General features: G+C 33.9%; 2 protein-coding genes across 2 annotated transcripts; both read left to right on the top strand.

Annotated features, from left to right (window-relative positions):
- The first annotated feature begins 2525 nt into the window (after positions 1-2525).
- On the top strand, positions 2526-5984 carry LOC148627573 (uncharacterized). The gene is made up of 3 exons (XM_088564673.1): positions 2526-2868; positions 3203-3237; positions 3593-5984. Exons 1-3 carry the CDS (start codon positions 2604-2606, stop codon positions 4442-4444), a joined length of 1152 nt encoding a protein of 383 aa, XP_088420799.1. The 5' UTR covers positions 2526-2603; the 3' UTR covers positions 4445-5984.
- A 157-nt stretch (positions 5985-6141) lies between these two features.
- Positions 6142-8183, top strand: LOC148627574 (uncharacterized). The gene is made up of 3 exons (XM_088575010.1): positions 6142-6489; positions 6867-6916; positions 7145-8183. The coding sequence occupies exons 1-3, from the start codon at positions 6210-6212 to the stop codon at positions 7934-7936; spliced, it is 1122 nt and encodes a 373-aa protein (XP_088431136.1). The 5' UTR covers positions 6142-6209; the 3' UTR covers positions 7937-8183.
- Positions 8184-12799: the final 4616 nt, after the last annotated feature.

Genomic DNA, 12799 nt, shown 5'->3' on the forward strand with positions numbered 1-12799 from the left:
CCAAAAACTTCACTTGACTATATTTCAACAAAAAAATGAATTCTATGCATTCTTTGATACATTAAGGCTTTCTCCGTATTTAAATTTTGAAAATTTTGTCATGGAAAAATTTTTCTGTGTCAGAATCTTACATAATGTCTAATAAAAATCGTCAGGCTTGAATTTAATGTCCAATTTAGTGTACATAGTTACCCTAAATGTTCAGGTTTAACTACTTGGGTCGTATGAAGCTTCACCCCTGTGAAAAAAAAATTACAAAAAGGGATAAGGTAAGGAATGATTTTGTGTGCAAGTTATTATCAGGGCTGAAATAAGGATTGAATTTAATTGATGACAAATCATTTGACATGGGTCTGGAACCTAGATGTCCATCAGAAGCTGAGCAGTTTGTAGTACTTAATCCTGTAATTTCGGTACTTAAGTGCTTTGGTGCTTCTGAACTTCAAATTCTGCTTTCAATTAGAATAACTTGAAATTCAATAAAAGGGTATGCAATAAGTGGAATCGTACTAGCACTCATGTAATGGATCCTTTAAATCAATAGTAACGTAGTCAATGTGAAGAATGGTATGTTATAAGAGAATATATACGAGCTAAATGTTCATTAGACTTATGACCGTCTTCAATGCTGAGCATAAACTGGGTGTGTAGGTACTCCTACAACCTAAGAGGTTGGAATTCCGTTCCTGCATACCCCAACGTTAGGATGGCACCAAGTCAGAAAATAGCTTGCCAGACAACCTCTAGCATTGTTAGAGTGGGTGTGTAGGGTGTTAAATAAAACCCAACTCGCTGTATCATCAAGTGACGTATACAAATTATTATCGAAAGTATAACTTAGAAAACCAAATTTGAGATGATCTTGAACTTTGTACAAAAATTAACTAGAAATATAAGCAAACACAGTAAAGAAAATAGACTATGCAAGCATGAAAAACTTAATGTGGATGTAATGCACAGTGTTCTTTCATACAAGACCCTTCCCGCGTCAACCTCTGTGGATCGCTCCAGATCGTATTCTATTCCACGATTAGGATTTGCATTTTGTTGAAATCCTCGAGGTCGCAGTTCTGTAACATGAAATGTTGACTTATTGGAAGTAAGGGTTTTTTGTAAGGTCGCTCCTGTGTACATTTAAACGTTTGTGAAAAGGTTGTTTGGATTTGCCAACAAATTAGAGGTCACAGACGGGACAACGAAGTAAATAAATCAAAATTACATTTACACTCTTGCAGTGTACGATTCAAAATATTTTGTAACGTTTCCCCGTGACCGTGCTAGTAAATGCCGACGATTGGTGCATCTGTTTGCAGCATTTACACCTTTTGTCACCACGGGATCAACTTGCACCTACAGTTTGTGCTAGGCATAGATATTTCTGCCTGTACTAACAGATTACGCAAACTGTCTGGCTGTCTGAAAGCAATCATTTGTGGCTCTGGAAAGATCTTGAATAGTGTGGAATTTTTCTCGACAGAAGTCCAGTGCTCACGAATGGTAGTGTGGCTGTTTTAGCTAAGGGTGGTATGTAAGGACACAAAGAGTTGTTTTGTATTTTTTTCTTGCCTTATACGGTAACAGGCTACTCCTTGGCATGTTATGAATTTTTCGGAAACCTTCTTTGGTGGTGCTGTTCTTATACTCTCTTCTTAAATTGTTTTTACGGTAGTTGATCCAAACGCTTTTTTAAAGATTTATCGTTGAAACAAATGCGCCTAAGCCCAAGAGTTTGGCTAAATGGTATACTTTTAGTCAAGTGCGGTGGATGACAGCTCATAAGGAATTGTTGGGTGTCAGTTGGTTTTGAGTATAGGTCTGTAGACAGCTTACCCTCTGATGATGTACAGGCGGTATCCAGGAATGAGATGGTTGTGGTAGATGTTTCGTGAGTGAACTTGATAGACGAGTGTTGGTTGTTTGCCCGGGTGATGAAGTTGTTCAGCTCTTCTTCGTCATGGGTCCACTTCATGTTCACGCCATCAATAAATCTATACCAGGACAAAGGCTTTCAATCGGAGATTCAAGAAGTTCTTTTTCAAACTTTCCCATGAAAATGTTAGCATGGGATGGAGCCGTTTTGGTACCCATATCTCTGCCATTTGTTTGTAAATAATGGTCCCCATTAAAAGTAAAGTTATTCTTTTTTTTTAAATCATTATGAGCAATGTGACTAGGCAGTCATTGGGTTATATATATCAAATTGATATTTGAAAAATACACTGAAAAATAGACAGCCCTCAAGAACGCAAGCATTTGCTTCAACCACAGGAGTATACAGCTATGCTTCAACACACTATTACTGGCCTTCACCTTGATATTTATTAACGGGTCAAAATAATACGATACATTTAACCTATGATTTAGTCTCGTCAGCCCTTTATTGTTCAAAATCATGACCATTGAAGAAGAAAAATTGGGACTTTAATTGAAATGATTGACGAATACTACAAATATAGTTGTGGTTAAAACGGTTTCTATCTTTTTTTTTTATAAAATTGCACTAAATTCTCTAGTTATACAGTAATTAGCAGTTCTCGTATATAGACTTTTGAACTATAGCAGGTAAACTCATATTGGAGGAAAAAAAACTTCAATCTAATGTCATGGATGACTCAAAAAGGATAATTCGAAACTTATCATTCATAAAGAAGACAATAGTTGATATTGACAGTGTAATAGATATTTTAATTGAGGAAGAGATTCTTGGAATGAATGAGAGGGGTATTATTTTGACAGAAGACGACCCAGTGCACTCTGTTTTAGATATAGTGTTGAAGAAGCAAGCGTATCAAAGATTCGTTAATGCATTGCGAAGCACTGGGAATGAAAGAGTAGTGACGAGATTAGAAACAACTGAGCTACGCCATGGTAAGTTTTTTTAATCGGGACAAAATTATAATTGTGAATCGAAAAACCCACTAGCTCATAAGCCCCAGGCCTTTGAATAAACGTTATACTTCTCTACCAGGTGATGGAACCACATTTATCGAGAATTGGATTGTGGAAAGTTTTTTTCTTCGAATGAATCTAGCTAACAGTAAATTTCTCGAACATATTTGTTTCCTGCATAATGATAAGTACATTTTAACCCTTAACTTCCAAGTGCATTGTACAAGGACCGGGAGTTTCTTGCTAATCAGTATGTGTGTGTATGTATGTTTTTTTTCTTACTAAGCATTTTAATGTTCATTTTCATTTTCAGAGAAAGAACGGGATGAGACAAAATTAAGCGAACAGGTATTTTTTTCTCCGAATAACTGGCAATGCGTAATTGGATAAAGACTTTCTAATATTAAAAAAAAATAAATAAACGAGAAAAGATATCATGGTTTATCTGGTGTTAAATGCAAAGTATTTATCGCCTATTCAAATGTTTTATCTAACCCCGATATATGTGGAACGAAAGGTAGAGAAAAACATTGAAAAACTAATTTTAAAAGATAGCCCTTTTTCAGTCAAAACAAACATTTTGTAAATATTGTCATACAAGATTACTGTTGATTGCACGATAATAATATACGGTCGAATAAATTATTCTAATTCAACCCCCCTTATAAGACCGCATTTATGTATTAATACGCTTTATACATAGGAATTCACATGTCCTGACTCTGACGAAGAAATCGAACAGAAAACGTACATTCTACAGAACCAATTAGAAAATTTTCAAATAGAAAATATCCAGTTGAAAGAGCAGCAGGCAAAGATACGAGAAGAATTAAATGATAAACAACAGAAATTGCTCGACTTAAATCGAGAATCTTGTAATTACCAGAAACAAAATGTAGAACTAAGTCAACGATTGTCCGTTCTAAGAAAAAGTGACACTATTCAATTGGCGATTGACGGCCTCGAAAAGCAAGTAAAGGACAAACATGAAAGAAACGAAGAGGTCAGAAAAGAACTTGCCCAAAAGACCGACGAAGTAGAAATTTTACACACACTCTTAGAGAAATTGAAGAGCGAGGTAGACGAAAAAAGCGACCAGATATCAATGCTTAGTGAAGAAATGCAGAACCTGAAAGAAGAACATCTAAGTGCTCGGTCAGAAAGGAAAGAATTAAAATTAAAGGTGGACAAGATCAACAGCAACTTTGAAGAAAAAATACAAAACATGATGTATGTTATAACTAACGGTGGCGGCAAAACATTCCGTACAGCCAGGCAATCTGCTGGTACGTTTGTTCGAACAACTCCTCGAATGCGAACTCAGATCAAAGATAAAGGTCTAAGTGTGAATAACTCAACTTCACCCTTTGTTGGCACTAAAACACCAAGAAATAGTGACACGAACACGAGCAAACAAAAGGATTTGTCTTGCAACACATCAAGCCAACGGAACAAATATTCACGACCACAACAATTCATATCTCCCCAATCCATTTTTTCATCTAAAACAGAAAAACCCAGGTCGACTATGAAACTGACAGCACAATGGCTGTAAACTTCTAAGTTGTGTCTTATATTAACATCAGGCTTCACCATTTTAATGCAATTAACTGATTCTTATTACATTATAAATGCAATGAGCAGCTATTTATTGTACATATGAGTTTTCTTTGAACTGATTTCGGTGACATACTGCATAACCAAGAAGACTGTACAGTTGCATGTACCTCTAGTACTCAACGCTTATTTCGTGAGGTGAAATGAACGGTGCCCTTATACGGTATTCGAAGTATGTCCCACAAAATATACAATCGGAAAATATGGTTAAGTAGCTGTCCACCTAAGAATCATGCAAAAATAAGAATTAAGAGGGTTGCCATAGAAAAACCAGGCAATGAGTGGCACATGAATATTTCATATCACATAAAGTTAAATGTTGGTTTTTGATTAACTGTATCGATTAAAGAGAACAGTATTGAAAATTATTAATAAGGGAAGAGAACTCATCATTTTGTGCAAGTTGGGGAACTTCATCATTTTCCGAGCCATATCCATTGTCAATTACTTAAAATCTTTGTACTATTTGACAAACGTACATTTTGTATCATATATTGAAACAAAAAGTTCAGTTGGGAAAATTGGATCATAGGATTTGCCTGATTTTATATGGACAGCCTCTAAATTGAATTATTCGAATAGAAGTCTAATGATTTTATTTTTGACGTAAAATAGCGTGAGACATTTTATCTATGGACAACCTCTAATAAAGGATATTTGAAAGTTGTAGAAAATTCAGAGGTGTTTTCGACAAGGAGTCACTCCTCTAATTCAACATTTTTCTAAAACTTTTTCATGAAATGTTTGCAAATCAAATAGATCTCTATTTTTCTATACTGACACAAACAGTAATACTTTAAACCGTCAATAAAAAAGTGTGGTTTTCTTTCGATCAAACGTCTAAACATGTATAGATCTCTTATTGAAATCCGAGGTGTCTGGACGCCATTGTTTATTCTGCATCTAACCATGATAACAAATACACTCCTCATTGACGGCTAGAAAAGCACGGATTATCAGTTGACATTTTTTAGCCAGTGAATATATTTGTTTTCAAAGCTAAGCACGTGGCTTATTTTCGTTTCTCCTGAAAATACATGATTTGGTTCGAAACTTGAAACGCTCTCCGTTTTTTTGTTTTGTTTTGTTTTGTTTGTTTGTTTGTTTGTTTTTTTTTTTTATTAAAATTGCTTTATTGAAATATAACACATAATTTCTGATTAGTCTTATAGTACGCTTGGTCTTTTCATCAGTTTAATTGCAAAAATATTATTCAATGTAGTGTCTTCAAGTAGACAGTGGCAAATATGAAAGTTTTGATGGTTGTCAAGGGAACGATAATCAACATTCGCATGGTCATTTGTGTCTTTACTAAATGCTTACGTATTTTAAAAGAAAGGGAAACTTCGCAGTAAAAAGTAAAACATTGCTTTATTACCGTGTCAAGTTTTTGACGTAATTAAATTACCAAGCTCACTTTTTCAAGCCCATTTTATAAATTTTATAATTTTATAAATATAAGATTAGTGGGGAATGCCCTTGGCTGTCCTTCAATGACCTAGTTTTTTTCTGTCATTGTTCTTATTGACTGACCGTTTGAATAATAGTATACACTTACAAAATAAAGATTATTAAAACAATAGATATGACGAGTTAGATGAAATAGATATATACTTTTTAGTGCTAAAATTAGAAACAAGTCATGACTATCTAAGAGAACGATAATACAGACAGCAAAAACAGTGCCTTTCAACATTTTCGACATGGAGGAAGACGAAACTAAATCTTTAACGAGAAATCTTTCTTTCATCAAGGATAATATTACGGACATCGATGGAGTTATGGACAAACTTATTGAAGACGATATCCTTAGACTTGAGGATAGATCTAGAATTTTGGCAAATAAGAACCCCCGAATGCAAATTCATGAAATCCTGGAAATTGTTATTAAGAAAGAGGCTTTGAACAAATTCATCTTAGCCCTGGAAGCATCTGGAAACAGTCACATCACTGAAAAACTCAAAACTACAGTAATAAATCATGGTAAGTACACACATACATTTTGTAATTATTAAAAAATGCACTTTCTTAAACTGAGCATTTCTCTTTTATTCGAATTACTTGGACAAAAACCCTGAAAAAAAACTTGGCTCCGCTTAAATCCGAATTTTGTAAATCCCACTTAAAATAACATTGACATACAACCGTGAACTCGATGGGGTACTATGTAGTACTTCGTCACAGCTGGGCAAAAATTCATTGAATGATGTCAAAAATCACTTACTCAAAACGTAAATCGTAACATAAAATCATTAGTTTTTCAGTACACGAAATTAATAATTATAATAAGAAAAAAAAAACATTATGAAAATAAAAATGCGTCGATGTACCAATATTTATTGATCTATAATTTATTTCAGACAAGAAAATTTTTTCAAAAGATGGGACAGTTACACTGACACATGATCAGGTAAACTTATCCGTTTTCTGGTCGATCTGTTATACTTTATTACCATATACATTTTGTACATGTTTGTACACAAATTGTACATATATTTGAAATACCTGTATTTAAAAGAAAATTAAAATTGAAATACTTTTTTTGACAACTTCACATACAGGGTTATTCAAATATTTACATATAGTCTTCGCAAGGCATTATATAATTCTTAGTATTTTGTTTCCCTTTTTGATCCAGAAAGATGGCGCAAGGGTGTCACGAAAGGAAATGGGATATGGAAACATGGAGAAACTCCAAAAACAACTCGCAAATCTGGAGAATGAGAATGACCATTTACGGGAACAGCAAAAACGTGTAAGACAAGAACTTGATACAAAACAGAAAAAACTTACAGATTTAGATTTACAAGTCCAGAATTTCAAAAAGCAGAATGAAAAACTTAAATCAAGACTTTCGTTAGGTTACAACGGTCAGAAAGTAAACGAACGACTTCACAAACTTGAACACGAAATAAACACAAAAAACGAAGAACACGAGAAGATAGAGAATGAAATTTTAAAGAAGGACGAAGAAATAGAAAGTTTAAGAAGGGAATGTGAGGAATTACGAGAAGAGTTGACCGAAAAGACGACTCAGATATATACGTTAAACACTCAGATGAAAGCCCTGAAAGAGGATTTGGCCGAGGCAAAGCAAGAGCGTATAGAGTTGAAAGTGAAACTCGATGAAATGAATGATAATTTAAATAGGAAGTGGTCTAGTATGATGAGCGTCCTGGACGCAAGACTTCACCCATCTAGCAGACATATGACGTCACGACAATCTGATGAAAGAAATATCCTTCCATCACTTAAACCTAATCAAACAACACCACTAAAGTTGACTGACAATAGATACAGTATTTTACCGAAAGACAAACCGAAAAGCAGGATACAAGCAAGTCCAGTTGCATCTCCGAGAACTGTAGTTAACAAGAAAACTGCCTTCGTCACAACAAAAACAAAATCATTCAATAAGTTTTTGAAATAATGTACCGTATAGATAACTCTGCTTGTTAAGCAGAAGGCAAAGAAAAGGTTGAAATGTGTATTGTATACTTGAAATGTAAATAAAAACAAATAAATAAACGACACTATAGGGCATAAGTTCTCGTTATTATGTAAATGAAGAAAGTTTGTTTTCTCATCCAACCAGTTGTAGTCTGGTTAAAAATTCGTGAACTTATAAGTGCATGTGCTAATAAAGTCAGGTTTATGGAGAGCAGTAATAAAATATTGAATAAAAACATCTGGTAGCCTAGATTGTCCAGTTCTTCAGGAATCCGAAGCAAAAAGTTTTCCTTTCCTTGTTGATATTATATGAAAATGTCAAGCAATATGGTGTAGTTATATCTCCACCACGAGGACAGATGTACTAGTAAATAAGAACATAATACATGGCCTAAGATAATTATCCGTGCACCTCCACTCATCAACTCAAATTTCTGGCACCCTATATCTCCCATTAACGAATCGATTTGCCTCGAAAAAAAAATGACCAAAAACTACTTTCTTCTTCAAACTTTTACATCCTACGAAACGTAATTAATCAACAAATACATGTATAGAATGTATAAACATCGTGTAGCCCAATGTCACAGCTACCTAATGGTATCACGAAACATAAAGCAAGACTAATTTTAATTTAAACACAAAATATGTATTCCTAATGTTTCTTAATGAGAAACCCTTATCAATTCTTGAAGCTTCCGGTATAAAATGACATAACTAGTCCAAATAGATACAAATCCCATTCACGTGAAAGTAAATATTTTAGCTATCTGTTTCTCAAAAATACAATATCCCATCGTTTTTTTTTAATCTTGAACAGATGAACAGAAATAGGTACACCACCGGGGGGGGGGGGGTAACTTAAATACAATGGGTAGGTACAGAGGTGCGGCCCACATCGGTCTACTATTTATGATCAGTAGTATATGAAAAGGGCAGGAATTTAGTTGGAGTATATGCGGTTGGGGTTCAAAAATATGAATTATAGCTATATAGTTACACATGGTAATTGATTTGACATCAACTGAATCATCCTTAAAATCATCAAAGTAAATAAAGATTAACACTTGACTGATAAGCATGAAGGGATCCAATTAGCTGGGACATGATAATGTCTTTAGATACATATCTAATGTTCTGATCAGCATCCTGCTGTGATAGGTAGATACGGATAAACACCATGCATATATATATATATGAATGGGTTACATAAATGCATTACATATATATGAATGGGTGTCGGTTTTTCATTGTCAGAATATATGAATGGGGTGCGTAAAAGTATTTTACGACAATATTGTACATGTACATGCATACTGTTCCTGACAGTTTTAAACTTCCTGATATGTTACAAAATATGATTTACGATTTCCGGTAAATTTGGAAAGACACTCAAAATTTGTCATGGTAACTGATTATTATTTTTTCAATTCTATGAGAGCTACAGATATTATGACAAAATATTACTATGAGAATTATTATCATTTTTGTTAATCTTTATAATTTATACTTATTGACTGGGTAAGGGGGAAAATAAACTTACTATTCCCCCGAATATACAGTCAGTAAGTCGTGTATTATTATATAGAAAGAGACAATAGACACAAATTTATACCCAAGACTGAAAGAGACAACATACTAGATCTCAAGAAAATACATTCAGAGTAACAAAAATAAATGGACTCCACTAAAAACTGGGAGCATGTACCAGGTTCCAGTAGGGTTAGCGTCCTCTGCTTTTCTAGAAACACCCACCGAGTTACTGACAAAGAGTCAAGTCCGGAGTAGACGAAGGATGAAAACTATAACACGTTGAACAAATCAGTTTTCATAAACAACACTTGAATCCATGACCGAAATTTTATTCCAAAGTTAAATTGGCCTCAAACGCAGTTTAACCATCCCCGTTCCAACGTATCAAAAGTTTTTTGTTGGTCAAGAAATATCATTAGTCCTTCCTCCTTGTCTCACCAACAAAGTCAAGTATGTCTTGAATTTGTCTATTTGTGTCTGTAATATTTCTTCCTGTTCCGTCATTGTAAATTAGCTTAGGAATAACGGATCTGAGTCTTTCTGCAAGTACTTTTGGGATAACCTTATTATCACTGTTTAGTAGAGCTAAAGGGTGCCACTTACAGATTTCGTCCTTGTTACCGTTTTTATACAGAAAAGTTATTATTACTATATAGATAGCAGTGATTTACCGAATGTTCCAGATGTAATTTTTTTCGACAATTCAGACTGAAAAATAAAGTCGCTATTTCACTCTCGCACTTTCTCCCTCCAAAACGGCACAACACGAAAATCAACCCGCCGTTTACAAAATTTTAAATTCATGTTGAAAATAGCAACGAAAAATGGAGAAAATCTATATCATAAATAGGATAATCAATCGTGAATAATCAAAATACTCGTACCAAAAAAAAGAGAACACATTAAGATTTAGATTTAACTCGTGCACGGAACAAGTTCCGCCCACTCGTTAAATCTAGGCGTTCTTCTGTACTCGTGATCATATTTTGGTTATTCACCCTTTCCAGTTAATTATCCTATTATAATTCCTTTGTTTTGGGAATCACATGGGCGGTTGTTATCGAATATTTCTTGCAGTAGTGACATAAATTCATGTTTTATAACATTCCAGTTTAAAAGATAGAACTCCGAGATTATTCCGTCTTCCATGGTTGATTTGTTTGGTTTAATGTTATTATAACCTTTTCAACTCCATCTTGTCCTCTCTTTATTCAACAGAGTATGTAAGTCTCGTTCTAGTTTCATTTTCTTTACCTGAATTTACGACGTAGAACATATGGAAGACCGATCTGCATTTGATTGTTTACTTCCGGGTACTCGGAACGCTGTATAACAATGCAAAATCTTCTATTTTATGTTTTTTTCTTAATACTTTTATCACGTAGAAATAGATATTTGTCATTTTTTATCGATATTTTTTACACAAAAAGATATTTTTCCCTCAACACTGACCCAACGCTCTCTAAATGACAAGTTTCTATGCTTTTAAATGGTAGACTTTGACTCATTCTCGTGAAATCACAGTGTCACATGACGAGACTTACATACCCTATAAGACATGTATGCATGTGGCCATGGTTTTCGCTCAACTCGTTTTCGTTGTAATAAATCAGCATAAAATTTAACTTGTTACTTTAGAATAGAACCAGTGTTATATTTATAGGTATTATCTGAACACTTGACTCTTTCATGTAAAATTTCTTGCCCTCATTTCTTTTCAAAATCGAAGAAGAACAGAATGGGCCTTTCACCCACTTCAATCTGCTGTGCCATTCACATTGATTAATGTAATAGTTTTTAACGGATTTTCTATAAGAATATTTTTTCTCATTTTCACTATCTGGGTCAGAACAATTAGATATTGTAATTGGTTTTCTATCATGTTTATTTCCCCTTTATTTTTGCTTAAACGATTCTGTCTTATACTTATATCAGATCTTACAGCAACATTCCTTGTTTAATGTCTGCATTTCTCTTGTCCTTGATTAATTGGCACAACAAATTAGAATTAATAAGGTACAACATGATCGGGGCGAATCTTGAGTCTTTAGGATTAAAGGGGGCGGTTCAGAAATATCAATAGGCTTTCATTTCTCATAAAAATAAGCTAACGGTGAGGAAGGATTTATATATATAGTTTAACTCCTTGCGGCGAGCAAACTTCCTTTCTGGAGAAAGCCCACGAAAGCTTGTTGATTATTTGATGATTTCAAAAACAATGAGAACTGAAGATGTATTTTGGTATCTTTCGATTTATTATGATCATCAGGTTGTATAGGCATAATCAGACATAAATATACAATGTAATTATATAAATTAGTTTGAGATAAATACTGTAATCTGATTGGTTAAAATAATTGTTATATCTCAATAGATAAAAATATTGACACGCCTCTATTCAGTTAATTTTAGAGCTACTTTGCTCGTGTTTAAAGATAAAAATATGTTTTAAAATTAATTTATAAGAATTGGCAACAATAAAAATTTTGTCTATTGAAAAATAACATAAATTTTCCATGAGCATATTTTGTTTGTTGCACTTCGCGCTATCAACAATATGCACATGGAAAATTTGTTATTTTTCAATAGACAAAATTTTTATTATTGCCAATACTTACATATAGCTGTTCTATTATAGCGAAGCGGTGTGAGCTCTACCGTTATTACGTGTGCGTTCTAAATTTCCCTTCAGGTTCCCCAATATACTAATGAAAAAAAAGTATTAAAAAAAGTAATGTCCCGGAAGTAACAAAAAGTGACTGTCCTTACGGAGAAAATTCATCATTTCCTTCAGTCAAACAAATAAAAAAATATTGGTTATGATTACGTTTCAGTAAAAATAGATTCATCTTTTCTGATAGTTTTCAAGTCTGTTCTAATTTGTTTTACTCATTTAAGAAGTGAATGTTATGTTTATATAAACTTCCGGAAAAACCACGTGGATGTACGTACGTCTACCTCCGCTGTTCCACTGTTGCTGTCGTCAAGAACCTAACCCACCTCGGAAAAAGTATAACTCCGATTATTTTATCAAAATCGAAGCATAGCATTTCTAAGATAGGAAAGGCAATCATGTTCTTGTTTGGAATTTGCAGCTGTCGTCTGAATTTTGTTTACGTCACATGATATGTGTAAAATATTCCCACCATCCGTGGAGAACTGTAATGTTTCCGGTATCTGTACAGATTGATCTGACAGGCCAAAACTAAAATTGATGTTGCTATAGATGCCCTTAAGGGATAAGAAATGTAAAGCATTGCGAAGTGCTATAAATTTATTGACCATATTGAGAGCGAGGGGAAAGGGGGGT

This window comes from Perna viridis, chromosome 1 (assembly GCF_037379345.1).
Source record: "Perna viridis isolate PV_CMFRI_1.1 ecotype Kerala chromosome 1, ASM3737934v1, whole genome shotgun sequence".
NCBI classification, from domain to species: Eukaryota; Metazoa; Mollusca; class Bivalvia; order Mytilida; family Mytilidae; genus Perna; species Perna viridis.

Excerpts from the sequence above, each read along its gene's own strand:
- LOC148627574 (XM_088575010.1), top strand. The coding sequence starts at position 6,210 with ATGGAGGAAGACGAAACTAAATCTTTAACGAGAAATCTTTCTTTCATC. Across the intron at positions 6,490-6,866 it reads AACTACAGTAATAAATCATG|ACAAGAAAATTTTTTCAAAA; the intron begins GTAAGTACACAC and ends AATTTATTTCAG. Across the intron at positions 6,917-7,144 it reads TTACACTGACACATGATCAG|AAAGATGGCGCAAGGGTGTC; the intron begins GTAAACTTATCC and ends TTTTTGATCCAG.
- LOC148627573 (XM_088564673.1), top strand. The coding sequence starts at position 2,604 with ATGGATGACTCAAAAAGGATAATTCGAAACTTATCATTCATAAAGAAG. Across the intron at positions 2,869-3,202 it reads AACAACTGAGCTACGCCATG|AGAAAGAACGGGATGAGACA; the intron begins GTAAGTTTTTTT and ends TTTCATTTTCAG. Across the intron at positions 3,238-3,592 it reads AGACAAAATTAAGCGAACAG|GAATTCACATGTCCTGACTC; the intron begins GTATTTTTTTCT and ends CTTTATACATAG.